Genomic DNA, 25,268 nt, shown 5'->3' on the forward strand with positions numbered 1-25,268 from the left:
TATCCTATCTTCTAAACTTACCCTCTCTCTGCTTGTATTCACTATGTTAGGCACACCTCCAGACTTCTCGGTGAAGACCGAAACAAAGAAGTCATTGAGCATCTCCGCCATTTCCAAGTTCCCTGTTACTGCTTCTCCCTCCTCACTAAGCAGTGGGCCTACCCTGTCCTTGGTCTTCCTCTTGCTTTTAATGTATTTATAAAAGGTCTTCTTGTTTCCCTTTATGCCTTCTTTGAGACCGGGATGACCAGAACTGCATGCAGTATTCAAAGTGTGGATGTGTAATGGATTCTATGGTGGCATTATGGGATTTTTTGCCTTATCCCTTTCTCAATACAGTAAAACTCCAGTGGTCCAGCATCCAATGGTCCGCATTCCTGATGGTCCGGCACCATCGGGAACCCAGAAGTGCTCCGGGCAGGTGGACAATTGGAGCTGCTCTACCCCCGGCTTTCCCGATTCAGCCACTGCTGAAACTGACCAGCGGCTGACTCCGGGAAGCCCAGACCCCTCAGAGCCCCCCCTTCCGATGGTCCGGCATATTTGATAATCCGGCACCCCCTGGGTCCTAAAGGTGCCAGATTATCGGAAGTTTACTGTAGTTCCTAATGTTGTTAGGTGTCCCCAGGCTGCACGCAGATTTTAACGTGGCAGCGCTGTGTGGAGCCTGGGATCAGCTGGGGACTCCCCCACTGACCCTGGGCTCTGTGCAGCACTGCTGCTTTGAAATTTCGCAAGGAGCAGCTGATCCAGGGCTCCATGCGGCACTGCTGCTTTGAAACATTGTGAGGAGCCTGATGCTGGGCTCCCCATGGCGTTTCAAAGCGGCAGCACTGCACAGAGCTGTTGCTACACTTGAAAAGCAGAGGCACCCTATCGACGAATGCATCGACTATTTGATTAGTCAATTATTATATATTTAACATCCCTAGAGTTGTTAGTTTTTCTTCTGTTTTCCTCAGTAGCATTTGACTTCTAATTTATAATTTGCATTTTACCTCAAATTGCCTAATGTACTCAGGTGACTGGTGGTGGTGGTGTGTAGTATGGAAGGATCTGGGGAGTGTGTGTGGTGAGATCTTCTGTTTTTGGAGGGAGTTGAAGGGGTGTGCATTTACTTTGAGCCTCAGTTATGGTATTTTTAAATAGTTTTCATGCAGCCTGCAGACCTTTCATTTTGTGACTATTCCTTTTAATTTTCACTTAAGTAGCTTTCTCATTTTTGTGTAGCTCTGCTTTCTAAAGTTAAATGCTGTTGTAGTGAACTTTTTTGGTATTCCATGACACCCTACTCTGCTCCAAAGATAATAAAAATAATTATAATATGGTTGCTATTACTGAGTGGTTCTCTTGAACAAGGTCCTGTTTTCCACTTATCAATTACGTAAATAATTGCTCCTCCCCTTGTGGGTTGCAGAACTACTGCAAGAGGCAGTCGTTGACCTATTTTGCCTTTTTTATATTAAAATTCTAGCAAATCAACAAACCATGTTTGCCCCATATGTTATCTGACTAGAGATGACTAATTCTGTACCACGGTGAAGTTATAGATAAAATCTAAGACTTTTCTTCCTAAATTTATAACAAACTTTGTTTCTTGTATGATCGGCACACTAAAAACAATATTGTTTTGAAACTGAGTATTAAAATTTAATTCTGACAGCAGCATATGACAGAACTATCATGTTCTAATAATCCTAGGGAACTCTAAATTCAACATAACTATAGTTTGAGTATTAGAATTGTATAACTTTTGTTCTATGTGGAAAATTAAAATATTCCAAAATTTCTATCTTAATTTTTTTTGTTCGTAGCTGTTTGCCAACTTATAAGTACATGGAGTTATAAAGTACATGGAGTTATAAATAAATAGGAATCTCTCAAGCCTATCTTTTTTTCTTCTTCTGTAATTGCTCCAAATGATGTAACCCCATCATTAGTTAGGAAAGATGTTTGGTAAGTGTGAGGGAACGTACAAAGGGGAGGGTCCAGCTTCCCAGGGGTTAGAGAGCCTCTGGGACCAGCTAGCTCTGTCCCACTTCACCTGCAACCAATGCCATGCTTGGAGGAAAGAAAAAAGGAAGGAGCCTGGCTCAGTTTAGGGCTGACTACATTGTTGAACTGGGCTCCTGCCTCTTTGCCAAAGGACATGAAACAACCTGTCTGCTGGGCAACCACAGCAGCAAGAAAGCCCCTACCTCTCTGGGAAAAGGGGTCACCTACTGAGAAGCCCCACCTAAGGAGAATCTAGATTCTTGGGGCTACACCCAAAACTTAAGGACCTAAGAGTAGTTTGGAGTTTCTAGGCCATGAGTGCAGGTTCTGGTGCCCCCCTTTTTTTGCCTGCTTTCTCCACAAACTAGCCACTGAGCTGCTCAGCTACCAGAGCGTGGTCACAGTAAGTTGCTTGTAATCCTCTTTTAAAAACGTGAATTTTAAGGTTACCTCTTCATTAATTTGTTATATTTTGGTTAACTATGTAATGCTTCTCTTATGAAGATGATTTGTACACTAGAAGGTAAGGATGTTAAAGGTTTATTTATATAAACATGTAACCACTTAGATTTTTAGTGGTTATGCATTTTCACACAGGGGAGCAGGCGGGAGCCACTGCTCCTCCCGTCCCTCTTCCCCCATGGGTACAAACTCCCCAATTGTTAGGATTAACTGATGAGTCCAGGTGTATCAGTTAATTGTGTAAATGCGTGCACACTAATGTCCCTATTAGAAGCTAGCTGTAGTTTAGGGTGGTCGTCTTCATTAGGAGTCTTAGTTTTGTTTGGTTTTTAAATACAGTAAAACTCTGATGGTCCGGCATCAGATGGTCTGGCACTCCTGATGGTCCAGCACCATCAGGAACCCGGAAGTGCTCCGGGCAGCCGGACCATTGAAGCTGCTCTGCCCCCAGCTTCCCCAATTCAGCCGCTGCTAAAACTGACCAGCGGCTGACTCCAGGAATCCCGGGGCAGAGCAGCTCTGCCTCTGGCTTCCTGGAGTCAGCCGCTGATCCCAAGTCAGCCGCTGCTGATACTGGACACCTGGGGTAGAGAAGCTGGGGTGCTGCCAGGTTGGTCCAGTAGCACTGAGGAGCGGCGCTGTGGGACCAACCCGGCAGCACCCCAGCTGCTATGCCCCAGGCGTCCCCAAGAGCAGGTTGGGTGCTGCCCGATTGGTCTTGCTGCGCCAAGGTTCGGCACTACCGGACCAACCAGGCAGCACTCCAGCTGCTCTGCTGCAGGCGTCCCCGATTCAGCCGCTGCTGAAACTGTCCAGCATCAGCTGAATCAGGGACACCTGGGGCAGAGCTGGACTATCGGAAGGGGGCTATGAAGAGTCTGGGGTGGCATTCCCCCTACCCCATTCCACCCCAGACCCCTCATAGCCCCCCCCCTTCCAGTAGTCTGGCATATCTGATAATCCAGCACCCCCTGGGTCCTAAAGGTGCCAGATTATCGGAAGTTTACTGTATAAGGACAATCTTTGAAAGAGATCTGATGTCAGTAGTTTACTCAAAACATTTATGTCCATTGTTAACTACACCATTGGACAACTTTTATCTCCCCAGACAATCATACCTATCCGAACAAGAAAGTTTGGACTGTTTACCAAATGACCAGAGTAGCAGGTAGGTAAAGATCTTTCTCTGAAGATACCATCTCTACAGACTTCTCACTTGCATAAAAGGTCCTTCGTTTTGATATTTTACGTACTCCCCTTTTCTCTCCTTCCCCAGAAAATTCCTGAGTTTTGTAAAAGCTATTTGATTTGTATTGATTCCACCACCACCCTCAATTTTGGGCCATTCAAGTACAGTCATTCCCCGAGTTACGCGGATCCAACTTATGTCGGATCCGCAGTTACAAACAGGGCTTTTCTCGCCCCGGAGGACGGGAGCGGCAGGACGCCCAGATGAGCCGCAGTCCCGCCGCCCCCGTCCTCCGGGGCAAGAAAAGCTGCTCCCCGTCTCCCTGGTCTGCTGGTCAGACCAGGGAGACGCAGAGCAAAGCCTCGGAGGCCGCCCGCAACAGGACAGCCGCGACGTACCTGGGCTGTCCTGCTGCAAGCGTCCTCCACGGCTTTGCTCCCTGTCTCCCTGGGCTGACCAGCAGACCAGGGAGACGGCGAGCAAAGCCTCGGAGGCTGCCCGCAGCGGTACAGCCGCGGCGCTTCTGGGCTGTCCCGCTGCGGGCGTGCTCCGCGTCTCCCTGATCTGCTGGGCGGGGGGGGCGCAGCTAGTGCCCCCTCCCCCCCAGCAAACTAGGCTTTTCTGCCCACGACGCCTGGGGTAGAGCAGCTGGGGTGCTGCTGGGTTGGTCCCGCAGCGCCGCTCCTCGGCGCTACTGGACCAACCCGGCAGCACCCCAGCTGCTCTGCCCCAGGCATCCTGATGCAGCCGCTGCTGTTCAGTTTCAGCAGCGGCTGACTTGGGGACGCCTGGGGCAGAGCAGCCGGGGTGCTGCTGGGTTGCTCCAGTAGCGCCGAGGAGATTCAACTTAAGAACCCCAGGCGTCCCCAAGTCAGCCGCTGCTGAAACTGACCAGGGGCTGATTACAGGAAGCCAGAAGCAGAGTTGCTCTGCCCCTGGCTTCCTGGAATCAGCCGCTGATCAGTTTCAGCAGCAGCTGACTTGGGGACGCCTGGGGTTCTTTAGTTGAATCTGTATGTAAGTCAGAACTGGCATCCAGATTCAGCCGCTGTTGAAACTGATCAGTTTCAGCAGCGGCTGAATCTGGACGCCAGTTCCGACTTACATACAGATTCAATTTAAGAACAATCCTACAGTCCCTATCTTGTATGTAACCCGGGGACTGCCTGTACATGAAAATACTGATTTTATGTTAATAAAATTGAATATATTATGTTAGGAAGATGTTTTTAAACAAATTGGTCTGTTAGGGTGAGACAGTGTAAGGGAGGATATACACTGAGTGATTAGGCAACAAAATGGGAAATGAAATTTAATGTGGATAAGTGTAAAGTAATGCACATCTTGGGAAAAAGCCCCAACTATACGTACAGTATGATGGGGGCTAATTTGGCTACGACAAATCAGGAAAGAGATCTTGGAGTTATTGTGGACAGTTCTCTGAAAACTTCCACGCAGTGTGCAGCGGCGGTCAAAAAGGCAAATACGATGCTAGGAATTATTAGGAAAGGGATAGAAAATAAGACCCAGAATATCTTACTGCCCCTGTATAAAACTATGGTACGCCCACATCTTGAATACTGTGTACAGATGTGGTCTCCTCACCTCAAAAAAGATATTTTGGCCTTCAAAAGGATTCAGAAAAAGGCAACTAAAATGATTAGGGGTTTGGAACGGGTCCCATATGAGGAGAGGTTAAAGCGACTGGGACTTTTCAGTTTAGAAAAGAGGAGACTGGGGGGGATATGATAGAGGTCTATAAAATCATGAGTGGTGTGGAGAGGGCCAATAAAGAAAAGTTATTTATTAGTTCCCTAATAGAAGAACTAGAGGACACCAAATGAAATTAATGGGTAGCAGGTTTAAAACTAATAAAAGAAAGTTCTTCACACAGCATATAGTCAGCCTGTGGAACTCCTTGACAGAGGAGGCTGTGAAGGCTAGGACTATAACAGAGTTTAAAGAGAAGCTAGATAATTTCATGGAGGTTAGGTCCATAAAAGACTATTAGCCAGGGTATAAAATGGTGTCCGTGTCCTCTGTTTGTCAGAGGCTGGAGAGAGATGGCAGGAGACAAATTGCTTGATCATTGTCTTCGGTCCACCCTCTCTGGGGCACCTGGTGCTGGCCACTGTCGGCAGACAGGATACTGGGCTAGAAGGACCTTTGGTCTGACCCAGTACAGCCGTTCTTATGTTCTTATACATACGCATGTATGCATATGTCAGCGCTCACGTCCTAAAAAAGAAGTGCTAAAACTGCCCAAGCCCAGCTCCCCAGTTAGGAAAGAGATTAAATTGATATTGTTCTAATGGTTACAATAAAATAAACTTTTAAATTCTTGTATCAATGCTATTTCAATGTAATACCCTTTTTCTATGACAGACTGTGCAAATTATTTATAATATACTGTAGTTATAATTTTGTGGTTACAATAAGTGATACATTTTCTTGTTTACAGGTGAAGAAACAGATTCTCTTAACTTGGCAGACTTCAAATACAAATTTAAGAGAAGTCTTCAGTCAGCTCTGAAAAATGTAAGAAAACTACAGTAAATGAGTTGTATCTTTAATTTAAATTGTTGACTCTTATAAAGTGTTTTGGAAAGTAATTCTTGATCTGTTCCTGATTTTTCAACTTTGATTAATTCTGTTGATTGCTGGAGTCAAGGGATGGGGGATTGCATTTGAAATACCAAGAAGAAATTATATGTGCTTTCACAGTAGTAGTGTGTTCACCTTCAGACTTGCTTTTTTTCTGGTTGAGAGGGGAGTGAAAAATGGCAGAGTTCTGTCTTAAAATATAGTCAAAAGCTTCAGAAGGGTAGCCGAGTTAGTCTGGAACAGGAAAAACTTAAAAAACAACAAATAGCCTGGTAGTTTAAGACTGTTAAAGACTAACAAAACATGTAGGTAGTGTCATGAGCTTTCGTGGCCATAGCCACTTCTTCAGATGCAACACTCGGGTCATCTGAAGAAATGGGCTGTGCCCATAAAAGCTCATAACATGTACATGTTTTGTTAATCCTTAAAGTGCTACCAAATTTTGTTTCTTTGTTTTAATATAGTGTTACCCATTTTCAGGTTTCAGAGAAATCAAATTGTGTTTCTGGCTCTTTATACTGTCAGTATTAAATAACACTCTTATCTACTGGCTAATCATAATGGAAAACAAGTTTGAGCCTATACCTCAGAAAAAATATAAACTAGACAAATATAGCTGAATCGGGCTTCAAAAGCATTGCTCAGTACAAAAATGGAATTTTGTTCATATAGGCCAGAAGAGTGCAGTATTTCAGGACAAATACATTTGAGATTTTAAAGCTTAAGTATTCTTGTGACCTAAATAATTGACGTGGTTCAAATGTATCAATCAGTGTGCCAACTCAGTTAACTAATATATGAATAAATGTGTCTGACAAAACAATCTGTGTAGAATTTGGAGTAACCATATAATTTTTTTTACCAATGAGCAGAAAATGGGATAAAAGTGGCTGGTGCATACACAATTTTGAAGTTTGCAACAGTAATAAAATTGGAGTTAGAAATAGTAAGCTGTTCTTTCACCTGGTCTCTAGATTATGCTTCTGTTTGTTGTATCAAGTGGGAATATTTTCTGTGGTTTTGGAGTTTTGCCCCAGATATTGTCTTATATTTTGGTGAAATATTATATTGTTTAGTACAGCGATTCCCAAAGTAGGTCACAATCCAGTTTTAATGAGGTTGACTTACCAGTACTCACTTAGACTTCCTGGTGCCAGAACTCCACTGCCCAGGGTCAAAACTGAAGCCAAACCCAACTGTCCAGTCCCCCGCTACTCCTCTGACTCCCCTGGGCCCTCGCAAATATGGTGTTGGGTGGGGGAACTGGCTTTTAAGCCAGCTTCTCCCAGCTCCTGCTTTCTTTCCTCCCCTCCCCCCCCCCCCCCCCCCCCCGCTGCCCCTCTCTGATAGAGGCAACAAGGATCTGGGGGGAGCGTCTAGTTGAATCGACTATCCGATAAGCATATGCTGATCAGATGGTCGACTAGTTGCTTACATCCCTAGTATGTGACCCAAGGGAACTACTCAAGGCTATCAACAGTGAATCTATATGAGAAATTGTTTATTAATAGAATATATATTCCTCTTCATCATTCTATTAAACATTGTCACTATTGAAAAGGGTTACTGCTTCTTTAATAGACCCAAAGTATTGTGAGCAGCTGTATTCTTTCTTGCTATAACTGCTGAACAGTTTGCCTGCATTGCAAAGGAGGGAGGGGAAAAATGGCTACAACTGACCAATTGCCTCCTCTCCATTCTTCCCCCATTGGAAGCAGTATAGGAGCTTGATTGGTTCTGCCTGAACTTACAGAGCACCTAGGGAAGGATGGCTTCCCTTTCCCCATACAGCCACTCAGCGTAACTTGGTATGGGTGGGTGAAGCTGAAAACTAATAACCAGTTGAACAGCAACCTGAGTGATACAAAGTATATAGAACAGGGTAGAAAAATTACCCCAAAGCATTGACCGTGGACAAAATCCTCAAATGAAAGGATACTTTCTAAATACTACAAGCCAAATTTCTATCTGGGGAAATTAAGTGCAACTCTGTGGAAATTAATGGGATACATTTCTCTTTCATCAGCAGTGGCATACTGCATATTCATGTGTAGTAGCTGAAGCTAATGCATAGACATGGGAACACTTAATCCACACAGTCTTAATTTTGGTGTCTCTCTAATTTAAGTGCCTAATGAAATTGTAGCTTTTCATTATTTTTTTTTCTCATCAGGTGACTATCAACTTCAGAGAATATGAGGATAATGCACTATGGATTCGAATTGCTTGGGGAACACAATATAGAAAACCAAACCAGTACAAAGCCACCTATATTGTGTATCATTTGCAAACTCCCTATGTCTTCATTTCCAGTCTTAGGAGCAACTTACCTTTGCTTTGTCAGGTAAAGAACAAATTTTATTGTTACAGATCTCCATTATGTTCCATTTATCAAAAGAGGGCTGTTGAAAGTGTGAGGAAATATAGCACCAGTAAATCTGAAATGTAGTATAATCATTAGATTAGATCCCAAAATGGAGTTCACAGAGCCACAAGCACATACAAAACTTTTGACAGATCAAAGTCAATGTTGATAAATGAAAAGTAATGTTGTATTTATTGGGAAAACATAATCCCAACTATACATATAAAATGAAGTCTAAATTAGCTGTTACCATTCGAGAAAGAGATCTTGGAATCATTGTGGATAGATCTCAGTGTGAAGCAGCAGTCAAAGTGAACAGTGTTGGGAATCATTAAGAAAGGAATAGATAATAGGATAAATATCATATTGCCTTTATATAAATCCATGGTACAGTAAAACTCCATTAGTCTGGCATCCAATGCTCCGGGACTCCTGATGGTCCGGCACCATCAGAAATCCAGAAGTGCTGGGGCAGCCGGACAGGCTTCCCCCATTCAGCTGCTGCTGAAACTGACCAGCAGCTGAATCAGGGAAGCCGGGAGCAGAGCAGCTTGGGGTGCTGCCGGGTTGGTCCCGCAACGCCGTGGGGCAGCGCTACGGGACCAACCAGGCAGCACCCCAGCTGCTTTACCCCAGGTGTCGCGATTCAACCGCTGCTGAAACTCACCAGGAGCATCAGTTTCACCAGCAGGCTGAATCCGGACGCCTAGGGCAGAGCAGCTGGGATGCCGGGGTTGGTCCCGTAGCGCCGCCCCTCGGCGCTGCGGGACCAACCTGGCAGCACCCCAGCTGCTCTGCCCCAGGGGTCCCCAAGTCAGCCGCTGCTGAAACAGATCAGCGGCTGATTCCAGGAAGCCCGGGGCAGAGCAGCTGGGGTGCTGCCGGGTTGGTCCCGCAGCCCCTAGGGGCAGCGTTACGGGACCAACCGGGCAGTACCCCAGCTGCTCTGTCCCAGGCGTCCCCAAGAGCAGCTGGAGTGCTGCTGGGTTGGTGCCGAAGCGCCGCCCCTTGCCGCTGTGGGACCAACCCGGCAGCACCCCAGCTGCTCTATTGCAGGCATCCCTGATTGAGCTGCTGCTGAAACTGACCAGCAGCGGCTGAATCAGGGACGCCTGTGGCAGAGCCGGACTATCGTAAGGGGGGGGCTATGAGGGGCCTGGGGTGGCATCCCCTCCTACCCCACTCCAGACCTCTCATAGCCCCCCCTTCTGATAGTCCGGCATATCTGATAGTCCGGCACCCCCTGGGTCCTAAAGGTGCCGGATTATCGGAAGTTTACTGTATATCCACACTTTTTTAATATTGCATGCAGATGTAGTTGCCCCATCTCAAAAAAGATAAACTGGAAGTGGAAAAGGGCAAAATACATGATTAGGAGTATGGAACAGCATCCATATGAGGTGAGATTAATAAGCCTGACTTTTCAGTTTGGAAGAGAGATGACAAAGGAGGGATATAATATGATAAAGGTCTATAAAATCATGACTGGATATCACCAAGTGAAATTAATAGGCAGCAGATGTAAAACAAAAGGAAGTATTTCTTACTGTGCAGAGAATCCACCTTATCCCTAAGGATGCACAAAATAATGCAGAGCTTAGACTTATGTGGTGGGTTTTTTTTCTTGTTTTGTGTGTGTGGTAGTTGGAATCCTCTCTCCCTCAACTGTATATTCACTGTACCACTGCCAGGAACTTATGGCTTTATAACTGTCTGTTTAACTTGACATTTTTCACATATGAGAATCCTGTTGGATGACAGAGTGACTGAAGCTACACCTTAATAGTGGAATACAAATATTGCATTAGCCAAGAATGTGTTGCATTTTATTATTAATGAAATTGTGACATAGGGCATGATGATAAAAATAATTTCAATTTGTATTTTAAAGGCACTGGTTCATGCGTCCAATTACCATGACATCCATGAAATGGAGCTCCGAAGCCGTTGTTTAGACTCCCTTAAAGATATTGTGTTTAAAAGGTATAGCCAGGTGAGCAACTTTTTAAAGTTTATTCTAAGCCAAGTCTTATTTTTTGTTTCAGAGCTGGCTCTAAACTAGCAGGTGGGGAAAAACTATTCCAGGAGTTGAGGTGGACAGCCTTTCAGTAAGGTAACATAAAATGGAGATCTAATACCTAGAGGCATTCCTGAATTATCAATTAAATTATGACATAAAAATGATCTAATCTTAGGGTTTGTACTTTATTGGGCTTCATAAAATACTGACTTAGCATCTATTAGAGTAGGTATTTACTCTGGTTGTTTAAAGGGTACAGGCAGTCCCCGGGTTACATGGATCCGACTTACATCAGATCCCTACTTACAAACGGGGTGAGGCAACCCCGCACTAGCTGCTTCCCCCCAGCAGACCAGGGAGACGCGAAGCTAGCGCCCCCCCCGCAGCAGACCAAGGAGACGCGGAGCGGCTTTTCTCAGCAGACACCTCAGCTTGAGAATAAAGGACTGAGAGAATTGAGGCGTGGGAGAATAAAACTGAGCTCTGGAGAAATGTTTGGCTAGAGTTTCCCCTACATTATGTACCAGTTCCGACTTACATACAAATTCAACTTAAGAACAAACCTACAGTCCCTATCTTGTACGTAACCCGGGGACTGCCTGTACTTCCAAATGTTTTCTGAGTACAGTCAGGGAAAACATCACTTCCCAAAACTAGGATTTGAGATTTTTAACTTATTTGTAAAATCAAGGAGAAAACTGTTTCAGAAGATATCCTAAAGAAATCTAAAACATGTTTCTAGCAAAGCGTTTAATATGAAATAAACTGATTGTAAAGACCTTATCTTTCCTCCTCCCACACTTTTTTGTATTTTGTTTTTTAGACTTTCCAAACTTATCACCCAAGACCTCTACAAGAAAGAAATGTGGCACCAGAAAAGGGTATATGCTTTTTTAATATAAAGTTTTTAAAATAAGCTTTGTTCTGAAATATTTCTTTTCAGACTTGCATTCTCACCTCTTCTATGTTTCTTGTTATAAAGTCCCAAGTAATTGTACTAACATTACATTTGTGGGCCTCAAGACTGTCACTTGATATATTGACATACCGCTGAGCCCGCCTACTTGCACTTTGGGGCGATCCACCAGCCTGTCCTGCTGAGCCAGATCCTCCGATCTCTACCAACAGAGGTGGAGTCGCAGCCCATAGCAGAAGAATAAACACTGAGATCAGATCAGCTTTGGGAAGGCTCAGTCATAAGGACTTGCCACAGCACAAAGGTGCAAAGCCCCAATGGGACAAGAACCCCAGATAAATTTGTCCTCCTCTGAGTAAAGTTTTATACAGAGCAAGGTCATAAAATGTTAATTCCCTTTATTAATGAAAGAGAGGTTCACAGCATCTCTTCCTCCCTTCCCCCAGTAACAATTATTTACATTGGGTGTATTTATAAACAAAAGTGAATTATAAAAAGTAGAATAAGTATAAAAGTAGAATTTAAGTGGTCATAAGAGAGAGAAGAAAGAATAATGTAGTTTATTAAACAAAATAAAACAAAACATGCAAGCTAAGCTTAATACACTAAGAGAACTTGTTAAAAATCATATTTCTCATCTCAGTAGTTATGTCAGATAAAGTCCTTCTCGAGCCAGAGAAGCCCTTTCTGATCTGGGTTCAGAAGTTCTCCTGCACCCCTGTCATTAGTCCTTTTGTTTCCTGGGATTTTCATGTATCCTCTCGTGGTGGGGAAGCAGTCTGCAAAGCCAGCTGAAAACGATCAGTGTTTGCTTTCCTTGCCTTAAATAGAACAAGAACACACTGATAATAAATCTACAGACAGTATTCCTAATTTCAGATACATTCATACAAATAGAATATACACATTGAGTAGATTACAAATTTTCCAATGATATCTTACATGAACTATTTCGCGTAAAGTATTTTCTAGTTATGAATATCCATAAGAATATTTTTCATAAAGCATGAGGGAAGCCCTGTCACAACATGGATATTAGTCTCTTTGGAGAGGGGTACTATACTGCTCTAGTATTAGTCACAATAGATTTAGTAGGGATGTCAGTGTGTAGTCAACTATATGATTAACCTGTAAAACTGGGTTTATTGGTTAATCCTGTTGACTACATGCACTTCCCCCCCCATACTCTTGCTGCTTCTTTAAGCTTGCTTCTCACGTGCACCGCAGAGTCCCCTGCCCTCCAGCCCCCTCTCAACTCCCATGCTGCTGCCTCTGATAGAGGCGACAGTGCAGAGAGTGATGGGGGGCAGCTATCCGGACCTATCTGCCTCTTCCCCACTCTCTGCACTGCTGCGCCTCTATCAGAGGCAGCAGCGCTGGTGTGGGGGAGGAGGGAGCTGATATACATGGGAAGCTGGCTCTGCGGAGTTGCTTCTTCCCTTCCACCTCGCAAAGGCAGCGGAAGGGGGGGCAGGCAGGGCCCAGGTTCACCCTGGACAGAGGTTGCCCCATGGGATGTTAGCACAGTCTTGTGCTCTCTGTATCAGAGGCAGTACCCTGGGGCAGCAGGTGAGGGCTGGTCTACAAAAGAAGCTGGTTTTTAACTCAGCTCCCTTTGTGGACCAGCTTCCACCTGTCACCCCACACCATCACCAGCACAGGGTGTGAGGGAGTTCCCCAGGAATGGATCTGGGAGCGCCCTGACTGCCGGCTCTGCCCCCAGGGACTATTGAATAATTGTCTAATGCAGGGGTCTCCAAACTTTTCAGCCCGAGGGCCGCATTAACTATCAAACAGCAGTTCGGGGGCCGACTACACACTTGAGGTCCAAATAAAAAACAATCAAAACATGGATGTTGTTTTTAATTATTTATTTAATATTATTTTATTCAGTTATTATTTAATAACACATTCATACACTACACATGAACACCTGTATTAGTGTGAATGGTGAAATTGTTTCCTGGATGCCAAAATAGCAGACATTTCTGGCTTTAGATTTGTTGTCCCTAACATCAACAGTGACCTGAGATTATCATCGGACAAGTTTGTTCTCAAATTGTTCTTCACGTATTTCATTCTTGAAAATGTTTGTTCACACAGGTATGTTGTTCCAAAGATTGAAAGGTACCTTGATGCAAAAGTTTTGACATTAGGAAAGTCTTCCTTGGGCAAAAACTGGTAAAAACCCACCAGTCCTATTTTGAACTTGTCCCTAAGGAGGTCATTTGCTTGCAACTCAATGACTTCCAGCTGCAGTTCATCTGGGCAACTGGCCACATCTGCTTCAAATGGGTTTTGAAACAATCTCACTTCTTCTGCCTTTGAATCCAAAAAGGTCTCCACGGGCCGGATGAGAGGGCCTCGCGGGCCGCATCCGGCCCCCGGGCCGTAGTTTGGAGACCCCTGGTCTAATGGATAATAGTTTGTGCAGTTACACAGATATCATGTAATTGAATAATTAACATCCTTAATATTTAGTATCTTTGTGTGGCGTGTGTTTTCAGTATTTTTTTCTCTAGGGGATTTGCGGCTGGGCACAGTGCTTTATTGAACCAGTCACTGCCAATTCTTACATGTGCCAGGAGAGGTAATTAAAGAGTGAGGCTGATCTACCCAAGACTTGATGGAACAACACCTTGATTCTTCAAGTCTCTGGTCCTTGGGATGTGCCTGTATCCTGCATTCCCTTGTATCCCTTCCAGTCCAAGAGCATATAGGCTAGAGCAGTTCCATACATCTATTTCTCAGTTCCCTCTTATAGCTTGTGGCAGTGGAAGGAAACATGGTCTGCTGCTCCCCGCAGCATTTTTTCACCAAATCAGTTTTTAAATATTAGGTTCATTACTTTGTGTGGATTCCTGTCTTCTTGGTAGCCCTTATTTGTTTTGTCTAGCTTCTTTGAGCCAACATGTCTTCCTGCCTAATGGTTGTGCCTAAACCTGATGGCTTTATGTCCCATCTGTCATGTGATGGACTTATTCTCTTAACTGGTGGACATGATCTTTTTTTTCCTGCTTGAGGGAAGGACAGAATTTGTAAGCTGTTCCTTCTCTCCCAGTACTTCTTGTTGCAGAGAAATTTTGCTAAAGCTACAAGAGCAATCCATGGGGAGCATTAGATTCAGAAAGATTCTTTTGACTGTAAAAATGGACACTTGTCCAAGGTATCCCATTTTTTTCAGTGCCTCTAAGTAGCAGGACTATTTCAAAAGCTTTAGTTACAGGTCCCAAAGAGCAGTTTCAGTCGGACATCCTCGGTCTTACGAACAGAGTTCAGCACTGACAGGAAGGGCAGAGCAACAAAGTCTAGCACTCATTTCCACTACTTTGAGGTGGAGCAGGCCTGAGCTCCACTATGGGTATGTCTACACTACCCTCCTAATTCGAAATAGGAGGGTAATGTAGGCATACCGCAATTGCAAATGAAGCCCGGGATTTGAATTTCCCGGGCTTCATTTGCATAAGCGGGGCTCCGCCATTTTTAAATCCCCGCTCGTTCGAACCCTGTACCGCGCGGGGCACGAACTAGGTAGTTCGAACTAGGCTTCCTAGTTCGAACTACCGTTACTCCCTGTGGAATGAGGAGTAATGGTAGTTCGAACTAGGAAGCCTAGTTCGAACTACCTAGTTCGTGCCCCGTGTAGCCGCGCGGTACAGGGTTCGAACGAGCGGGGATTTAAAAATGGCGGAGCCCCGCTTATGCAAATGAAGCCCGGGAAATTCAAATCCCGGGCTTCATTTGCAATTGCGGTATGCCTACATTACCCTCCTATTTCGAATTAGGGTATGTCTACACTAACCTCCTATCAGGGTAACTCTCAAAAGAAGAGTCATAGGCTTTCTGACTTACCTAAATCCCTCAGTTGTCTCATCTGACTTGTGGCTGCCTAGTGGTATCTTCAGCACAGAAGAAATCTAGGCAGGACCATGCTGTTTGAGTGAAAGACAGATTCTGGACTGTTTCTCCCAAGAGTCGTAAGCTACTCATTGGGATAAAGAGCCTAAATGTCTTGCCTCTTTTCTACTACAAGTAGCAAACTGTCAAGCTCTATACAGGCAGTCCCCGAGTTACACGGATCCGACTTATGTCGGATCCACAGTTACGAACGGGGCTTTTCTCGCCCCGGAGGAAGGGAGCAGCGGGACGCCAAGATGCGCTGCGGTCCGCCGCCCCCGTCCTCCGGGGCGAGAAAAGCTGCTCCCCGTCTCCCTGGTCTGCAGGAAGACGGGGAACAAAGCCTTGGAGCACGCCCGCAGCGGGATAGCAGACCAGGGAGATGGGGAGCAAAGCCTCGGAGCATGCCAGCAGTGGGACAGCCACGGCGCGCCTGGACTGTCCCGCTGCCCGCGTGCTCTGCGGCTTTGCTTCGCGTCTCCCAGGTCAGCAGACCAGGGAGACGGAGCAAAGCCGTGGAGGACGTGAGCGGTCCCGCCACCCCCGTCTCCCTGGTCTGCTGGGGGGGGTGCAGCTAGTGCCCCCCCCCCCCAGCAGACCAGGCTTTTCTTGCCTACCCCTGGGGTAGACCAGCTGTGGGCTGCCGGGTTGGTCCCGCAGCGCCTCTCCGGACCAACCCGGCAGCACCCCAGCTGCTCTGCCCCAGGCGTCCTGATTCAGCCGCTGCTGGTCAGTTTCAGCAGCGGCTGACTTGGGGACGCCTGGGGCAGAGCAGCTGGGGTGCTGCGGGGTTGCTCCAGTAGCGCCGAGGAGCTGCGCTACTGGAGCAACCCAGCAGCACCCCGCCTCTCTGCCCCAGGCGTCCCCAAGTCAGCCGCTGCTGAAACTGACCAGCGGCTGACTACAGGAAGCCCGAGGCAGAGTTGCTCTGCCCCAGGCTTTCTGGAATCAGCCACTGATCAGTTTCAGCAGCAGCTGACTTGGGGATGCCTGGGTTTCTTAAGTTGAATCTGTATGTAAGTCGGAACTGGCGTCCAGATTCAGCCGTGGTTGAAACTGATCAGTTTCAGCAGCGGCTGATGCCAGTTCCGACTTACATACAGATTCAACTTAAGAACAAACCTACAGTCCCTATCTTGTACATAACCCGGGGACTGCCTGTATAAGAAAACCTGATATGGCACTCTGCCTCATTCTTTGTTGACAACGTCCTAAGAGAGGCCTGGTCTGATGTGTCTCAGTTCAGGTGGACAAATAGCAACCAATATTTCTTCCTCAAACAATCTTAGATTCTTCTGATACAGCAGCCTTTTACAGCAGCCATGGGAAGAACTATCCTGATTATAATGTTTAGGATTTCTCAGAGAAAACTATAGTATATAAAATCTCCCCTTGAAAAGATCAGACACATTTAGTTCACCTGCTGATGAGTTGCTGGCAAACCCTAAAGGATTTTAAGACTATACTGGGTATTGATGATACATCCGCTACCAGGAGAAAACTTTCGAGTAGTTCTTAAATCAGCAACAGATGTCTACTGATTTCACTTCTAAAGGGAAGTCTTATTTCTGCAAGGAAGCCCTACGCTGCATTTTCCTAACAAGTTTGATGTTCAAGTTGAGAGCCAGGTCCTAATCTGACCAGAGCATCCTTCTCACTGCTGTTTGTGGTTGTCACTTTTGCGTCTTTGCAGCCATGGGCTGGGATTACTGTAGGCCAGTGAGTATCTGAGATTACCAAGGTTACTCCATATTATTCCTGACTTCTTGTAGGGACCCATCTTATGAGATAACCGAGAAAAGATGTGGATTCAGTACTTAAAATAGGAGCCATAGGGAATACCACCTCAGGTGTTCAGAGGGTGAGATTTCTATTCTTATTATTTATACACAAAAGAATAGACAGAATGCATTCTATCCTGAATGGGCATGAACTAAACAAATTAATTTTCTGACTCACTTGGAGTGGTGACAGCAGTCTCCATTACTTTCTCTTTAGAACAGTGACACTTAAACCCCAGTGGTTCAGGAGCCAAATTAGCAATCAATCTTGTCCAGAAAAGCCAGAAATAGTGTGAATTCACTGTTTCATTTGCTGTTTTGATATGTATAATATTCTCACAGAAAAATGACTGACCAATATCAACTACAATTTTTTAATAGTGTAGTGAAAAGCATCCTGATTGATTAACTTTTTGGGACCGGTTCTGTTCGTGATCTTCATCAGTGTTTTAGATGATGGCATAGAGAGTACGCTTATTAAGTTTGCAGATGATACCAAGCTGGGGAGGGGTTGCAAGTGATTTGGAGGATAGGGTCAAAATTCAAAATGATCTGGACAAACTAGAGAAGTGGTCTGAGGTTAACAGGATGAAGTTTAATAAGGATAAATGCAAAGTACTCCACTTAGGAAGGAACGATCAGTTTCATGCCCACAGAATGGGAAGTGATTGTCTAGAAAGGAGTACTGCTGAAAGGGATTTAGGGATCATGGTGGGCCACAAGTTAAACATGTTACCCTTTTTGCCCCCCCCCCCCCCCCCCCCCAAAAAAAAAAAAAAGCAAACATGATTCTGGAATGCATTAACAGGAGTGTTGTGGGCAAGACACGAGAAGTCATTCTTCTGCTCTACTCTGTGCTGACTAGGCCTCAATTGAAGTAGTGTGTCCGGTTCTGGGCACCACATTTCAAGAAAGATATGGAGAAATTGGAGAAGGTCCAGAGAAGAGCAACAAAAATGATTAAAGGTCTAGAAAACATGACATATGAGGGAAGACTGAAACAATTGGGCTTGTTTGGTTTAGAAAAGAGATGACTGAAAAGGGACATGATAGTGGTTTTCAAATATCTAAAACAGTGTAACGGGGAGGTAGAAAAAAGTGTTCTCCTTGGCCTCTGAGGATAGGACAAGAAGCAATGTGCTTAAATTGGAGCAAGGGAGGTTTAGGTTGGACATTAGGAAAAACTTTCTAACTGACAGGGTGGTTAAACACTGAAATAAATTGCTTAGGGAGGTTGTGGAATCTCCATCTCTGGAGATTTTTAAGAGCAGGGTAGACAGACAGCTGTCAGGGATGATCTAAACAGTGCTTGTTCCTGCCATGAGGGCAGGGAACTGAACTTGATGACTTCTTGAGGTCCCTTCCGGTTCTAGGATTCTATGAATAACTTACATTGGTTAATAATTAAATCTATTTAATATCCTGTGACTCTCTGCAGCACATGAAAGAGCTACTCATTTTATACAACATATTACGTTTTGGCCTGCCTATACTAAGGTCCCCAGAATATTCCCCACATTCTTGGCAATAGTGGAAGCCCATCTGAGCCACCAGGGAATACATGTTTACCTGTTCTTGGACAATTGGTTTCTGAGAGGGATATCACCAGACATTTTCCAGCACCTTATCCATAGTTTTCAATTATTTAGCTTAATTCATGCTAATTTAAGGTGCGCTCTCTCACTTCTACCCAGTCCATGGAATTTACTGGGACCATTCTGGATTCCTTCCTCTAGCCAGGCTTCAGATCATTTATGGGACAACCTGCAGTAACAGCAAGAAACTGCATCAAATCATTAGGTTATATGGCATTGTGCACTTCAGTGACTGTTGCTTTCCAGACTACACCTCCACTCTTTCCAGGTCTGGCTAAGGTCTGTTTACTAACTCCCAGAACATCAAATGGACATTCAATTCATGATTCTGAATCATTACCTAGCTTAGTTGGTCTGCATATGTTACAGTAACTATTCTCTTTGAAATATTTTATCTACCTGGCTCCTCTGACCTAACCTCCATTCCCAGTACAGATTGATTTTTCCAGATAAATTAATAACTGGCATGGGCAGGGATGGGCAAAGGGCCTCTGTGGCCCAGATCCGACCTGTCAAGCAAGTGGATCCATCCTGTGGAGGCCCTGCTGCTCCCCCCTCCCCCCCCCCCGCCCCTCCAGGCCAATTAAGGCCTGGGGCAGGAGAGCGCACGAAGCCTTCTCCACTCTACCCCCCACCCTTGAAAGCGCCATATGCTCCTAGCAGGCCAGGAGGAGGTTTCGGACGCTCCCTTGCCCCAAGGTCATTATTGACCTGGGGGCGGGGGAGCGCGCAAAACCTCCTCCCGCCCTGCCAGGAGCACATGGTGCTTTGAAGTGCTGGGCTCTGCTTGCAGGTTGGGAGGGGAGAGTGGAGGAGGCTTCGCATGCTCCCCCACCTCCAGGCCCTAATTGGCTTAGGGGCAAGGGAGCACAGGAAGTTTCCTCCCACACCAGGGGCATGGGCACCTAGGGGGAACATGGGGTGGGGCAAAGGTACTCCCTCTCCCCCAGACAAATCATGGTCTGGGGGTGGGGAACACAGAAAATATCTTGATCCCCACCTCTTCCGCTTGATGCCCGGGGCCACTTCAGAAATTTCTGAAGTGGCCCCCAGCAAAAAATTATTGCTCACCCCAGGGCTAGGACCACACTGGCCTATTTCCCTTGAGTAGGAGGGCATGAAGACCTGCAGGGTACAAGCTCAGCTCCAGTGAATACTGATAATCAGAAGATTTTGGGTCTTACGCATATGAGATGAATGTTCATGATAAGTAGGCTCCATGTAGATAAAACATCTTGAACCACACTTCTGTCTTCCCTTTTATGAGATAACAGCATGTTTGATTTCTGGCTGGCTTCTGCAGGGTTGTCTTTACTAAGAAAACCAGAATGAAGTTCTGAAGCTGTTGTTGCATAATAACGTCTGTTGAATTACTTGTTAAGAAATAAATTGTTTTGGGTGTTTGAAAAACAGCTAATGAAATCTTGTGAATTTCACAAAAGCAATCTTCATATACATTTAAAAAATAAATAGTCTAACTTCTAAAAGCCTGGGTGGATGGATTGATGTGCCTAAAATTAAGCTGCCTTGTAGCATTTGCTTAGGCACGTTGTGAATGTGTGAGATGCAAGCTTTTACTCCCCTACCCACAAAGAGCACATTGCTAAACATTTTTCCCTTTTTTTTTGGTCAAGCTGTTTTATTGGTTTGGAGTTGTTTTTAAGTGGTGAATTTTCATACTTCACCAGCTATCTGCCAGGTGATCATTTTATGAATGTGGTGTTTTTTCTGGGTATGTCGCTCCTAAAAATTATTCCCAAAGAAATGGAACATATGCATAATAACTAAATGCCACGAGAGTTAACAAGGTGTGTTTTCCCCCTCCAGTGGATCCAAGGATAATTCAAGAAAATAAAAGGGAAAAAGAGAGAATCCAGAGAGTGAATCAGGAGGTCTTTGGCAATGGTCTCCAACCGAAAATAGAATTTGCACAATATAAGGTGAAAACAAGTTTAATGCTTCTAATTTGGTTAAAATGAACTAATTAGTAGATGTGTTAAAGCACAATTGCAAAGAATTCTCTAGTTTTTTCATCAACCTTTTTTCATAAAACAATTAGATTTTTCAGAAACTAGTTACAATTATAGCTTTCTAATGCAGAGCTCTTGGTGCATTCTTTGGGCACTAGATGTCATGAAATTAGATTTAAAATGCTGGATCATATCTCAGTCTTGCATCATCCATACTAACTGAGTAATACAGGTAACTTTAATTTGATCATAATCTTGGGAACAAAGTGTTTTGGATGTTGTACTATAATAAAATGAGATTTGAAGTACTGATGAAATGGAATTCCAGATTATAGAGAGTCTTCTACAAAGTTGAAGAATATCTATTTATAACAGAAAGCTCTTTATGTATCATTACAAATTCCAAGAGATGACCATTAATGTTTTATTCTATACATTGGACGTGATTCTTTTTTTAGTGCAGAATTATTTGCCGTAAAAGGACACCGCTGAATTCATTTAAAAAAAAAAAATTATCCACCTAAACATGTGTGTTCACTAGAAAAGAGGTTGTTGAAAGACATTGTGACGGCTTCTAGTTCAGGCACGAGCGCTTAACCCTCCCACATCGGGGTTACGGCCCTGCGAGCACACGTACATTGAGGTTCCGGGGCATTTCGCTCGGTGGAACCAAGGAAGTGAGGGAGGGGAAATGGGTGGATAGGGGGACCCGGGCCCTCCCTCTCCACTGGGTCCCAGTCCGGGACCCTAAGGGTTTGGGTCTTTAGCCCTCACCCGGCTGACGGGGTCCCACCCTGTAACACGTCAGCCCACGGGCACCAGTAAGGCCCTGCCCCGGGCTGCTTCCTAGCCTTCCCTGCACCGGTCTGGCGGGACCATGGCCTCTTGGCCCTTACCTCCCCAGTGGTGGCCTGTGTCAGCCTGCCTGCGTCCTCCGGATTTGGTTCCTCAGCTGGGGGGGAAGGGATCGCACCCCTGGCACCTTCCCCCCCTGCTCTGGCCCCGGCCCCAGCTTTAAATGGCCTGCCGGGGCTCACGTCTCCAGTGTCCACCCCACCCCCAGCTTTGCTGGTCCTCCTACACCGCGGCATAGGCGGCTGGGCTGCGTTCCATCTTGCCCCGCCCCCGGCGTGCTCCTGCCTTGTGCAGCTTCCTGCCACAGCTCTGACACCCACCCCGCTCCCTCAAAGCTCTTCTCCTCAGCCCCACCCTGGAGCCCACATTCTAGTCAAATTACGTTGGGTTGTGGACATCAACAATTTTCTTAAATGAGTCATGAGAAAAAAATTGAAAACCACTGCTCTAAAATATCTAATAATCTCACAGGAGGCAGTAGATTTTTCTTAGGTAAAACTTGTGATTGGAATATCTACTCCCACAACCTAGCTAATGAGATGTCAATCATTTCTGTGTTTAACTCAAAAGGGGACACTAAACCTATGCTCAGGGCTTGACAGATCATGTGATCTATTCGCCCATGGTGAGTAGACTACAAGTTGGCACAGCCGGCACTGCGCGATCTGCGCATTGCACAGCTCGCAGAACCATGCGGCTGGTGAGCAGGGCTCGCCGCCGCTTGGCAAGCCCTGCCTATGCTTAAAATGTGTTTAAATATTGTTCCAAGCAACACTTTACATTCTCTAATCTCTTTGAAATCCTAACTTGTTTATTTTATGCACTAATCTGTTTTTTGTTCACATGGGTCTTTCATTCACCAAATATGGGGGGGGAGGAGGTTTTTTTTTTTTTTTTTTTAATAAGTAATAGCGATCATGAAACAAAAAAAGCTGACAGGTTAAGGACAAGTATGGTACTTGACATCTCTCTTGAATAAATAATTTAATATGTTTCTAACCTTTGTAATATCCTTTAATACTTTAAAAAAGGCCAGTTAGTGTTCTTTATTTTAATTTATTTTTAATTTTAAAAAAGGTCAATTGGATGTCTGGTTACTAGAGATGAGGACATGAAGGGTTCATCACTGAACACCAGGAAATGCTTGTCTTACGGTTTAGCGCAACAGTTATTTTCCCAGTAGAGAGAAGAGAAGACCCATCTTTTTAAAAAAGCATGACTATAATCTTTGTTTTTAATAGTATTTACATACATAAAGTCATATCTTTGCTTAGGTCCCCTGAATACTTTGTGTTCACAGCTTGAAACAATGTTTAAAGGTGAACCTGAAATGGACATCCTTACTGAAAAAGAGCCATTCAGATGTGTAGTCAAATTTTCCAGCCCCCATCTTTTAGAAGCATTGAAATCTTTAGCACCAGCAGGTGAGTGCTATAATATAACAGGTAAACTATTGCTCTGTGTTATCTTTCATTTAGACTGGATATTTGAGTGGTTAATCTGACTTTTGTGTACATATAGAAATGTAATAAACTATGAGAATTCTTTTGTAGATAGCCTACCTACGGCTAGATTTGTACAAAAACATGAGTTTACATGTTTTATTTACTTATAAAATTGCAGCGATTGAACAGGGATACGCAATTTGTACATTTAATCTAAATCATGTGGGAAAGAAAGTGTGGATGAGTTAAGCTATAATTTTTTCCCCCCCTTCCTCCAGGTATGGCTGATGCACCTCTATCACCATTACTTACATGCATACCACAAAAAGCCAGAAACTATTTTAAAATTAAGGAGCGAAAAGATATACTTTCAGCAAGTTGTCTAGGCTCTTGACTTTTTTTTACTGCGAAGACTCATTCACCAAGAATTGTGTATGTATTGTATTTAACTATTGGTATCTAATCTAATCAAAATATACATTTAAGAACCATTTTTAAAGCTAATTTATTGTTTGGTAATTCCTTATATCATTTTAAATGATAGCTTAAATTTAAAATAATACTTTTTCCTTACTGTTGTTTTTAAACAATGAGTTAGCCAATGAGACTGACGTAATGGCCTGTCATCTAGCAGATAGCTGAATTTACAGTTTCAGCTAATTGAACCAGTTCATTGAAGTTCTTCTACAGATCGTAATGTATTTGGTGAGCACACAATAAATTAGAGATCAGATCTAATCGGAATGCAGAAAGTCAAATAACGTACCAGATTAGTCTTTTCACTGTACCGGTATCACTTAATAAAATAGTTAAATCTACAGTCTGTCATCCAGTATAAAAGATACTAATTCTGAGTGAGAATGTCAGGAGACAAAAAAACTACTTGGAAAACTAACATTCTAGCCTTGCCTTGAAATTTTCATTTCAACAGAAGACTTCCTTCCTGTGACAATAGTCTATTATCATGACTTCATTTATAGTGAGATCCATGTATTTGATTACTTATTTTTAAATGATGTTTTGGACTTCTGATTGACTAGCAAAAGCTGACATCAAACATTTGGACCCTTATAATCAATAAACAGATGTGATACTTAATGTACAATAGGTTTTTAACAGTTTATTTTATCAATTGACTGACAAGATATCTAAACAATTAAAGTTAACTTTCCCCATAAGAATGAGATGCAGAAACTTTCTGTTGAAGCAAAACTTGCTACTTTGGGGAAGTAGTGTTTTTAAATGCATATCTTTCTAGGGTCTGATCCTGCAACACTTTTTGCACACTAAAATTTGTGACTTTATTTACATAAATATTGCAATGTAATATCAAGAAGAAATAGGGTTTCCAGTAAAGTTCGAAGTGTTCTGACTTGCACAGAAATTTTGAATTTAACCCTTTTAATATTTGAGCTACAGATTTAATGTACATGGTTTGCAGATCATTTGTATTCAAAATGTAACTTAGATTCTGTGATGGTTAGCAATTTATTGTTGATGTATTTTGTATATTAAAAATTTTATTCACTTACCTCTGTAGGCAGAGAAAAATTTTCAGTAAGGTTGTGTTCTAGTATATTTTGTTTGGTTTTGTGTGATATTTTGTTTGCCTTACATTTAAAGGACCAATAAAATTTGAAAGGACCAATAAATTTAAAGTAGATTTCTATTAAGAAGTTTGGCTTGAAATACTTCAGTCTGACACATCTGTACTGAATATTTTTGTAATTACTATAAATTCAGTTTTTTGGAATGTACACTACTGGATCTATGGTGCTAGTTTATAAGTACATTTTAACTAAAATTCAGCAGAATTGAAAGTGTTTAAATATAATATTAAGCTACTAAAAGACTTACTCAGAGTTGCCTTGGGCTGGAGTGTGTGTGCAAGAGTGAGGGTTGGGGTGTGAGGAGGGTTTCAGGGTGAGGATCCCATCTGGCAGGGCTTTCTCTATTCCCCCAGTCCTACTGGCTGCCATGGGCCTTCTGTCTGCACCCCCACTCCCTGTGCTGTAGCCAGGGGGCGGTGGGGAAGGTGATGACACCCCAGCCTTGCTGGTCATACCCTTGATGGTGTGGTTGCTCCCAGTGGTCTTTCTGCAATATAGTTCTCCCCTGCAGGCTCTCTGTCCTCCAGGGGCCACTCTCAATATTGCATCCCTCCTGTTCCCATC

General features: G+C 44.1%; 1 protein-coding gene across 6 annotated transcripts in view; it reads left to right on the forward strand.

Annotated features, from left to right (window-relative positions):
• The window catches only part of CENPN (centromere protein N), a 30,719-nt gene extending 6,094 nt beyond the window's left edge, over positions 1-24,625 (forward strand). For 4 of the 6 annotated variants that reach the window (XM_006122673.4, XM_089781515.1, XM_075940012.2 and 1 more), the window contains 8 exons: positions 3,566-3,625; positions 6,108-6,184; positions 8,424-8,594; positions 10,507-10,608; positions 11,459-11,516; positions 20,652-20,764; positions 22,950-23,073; positions 23,373-24,625. In XM_006122673.4, the coding sequence (XP_006122735.2) occupies positions 3,566-3,625; positions 6,108-6,184; positions 8,424-8,594; positions 10,507-10,608; positions 11,459-11,516; positions 20,652-20,764; positions 22,950-23,073; positions 23,373-23,488 (821 nt within the window). In that variant the 3' untranslated portion in view covers positions 23,489-24,625. The remainder of the gene's footprint in view (positions 1-3,565; positions 3,626-6,107; positions 6,185-8,423; positions 8,595-10,506; positions 10,609-11,458; positions 11,517-20,651; positions 20,765-22,949; positions 23,074-23,372) is intronic. The other 2 variants (XM_006122675.4, XM_089781514.1) reach the window with 1 other exon arrangement.
• Positions 24,626-25,268: the final 643 nt, after the last annotated feature.

This window comes from Pelodiscus sinensis, chromosome 12, assembly GCF_052426305.1.
Source record: "Pelodiscus sinensis isolate ZL-2025 chromosome 12, ASM5242630v1, whole genome shotgun sequence".
Taxonomy (NCBI): domain Eukaryota; kingdom Metazoa; phylum Chordata; order Testudines; family Trionychidae; genus Pelodiscus; species Pelodiscus sinensis.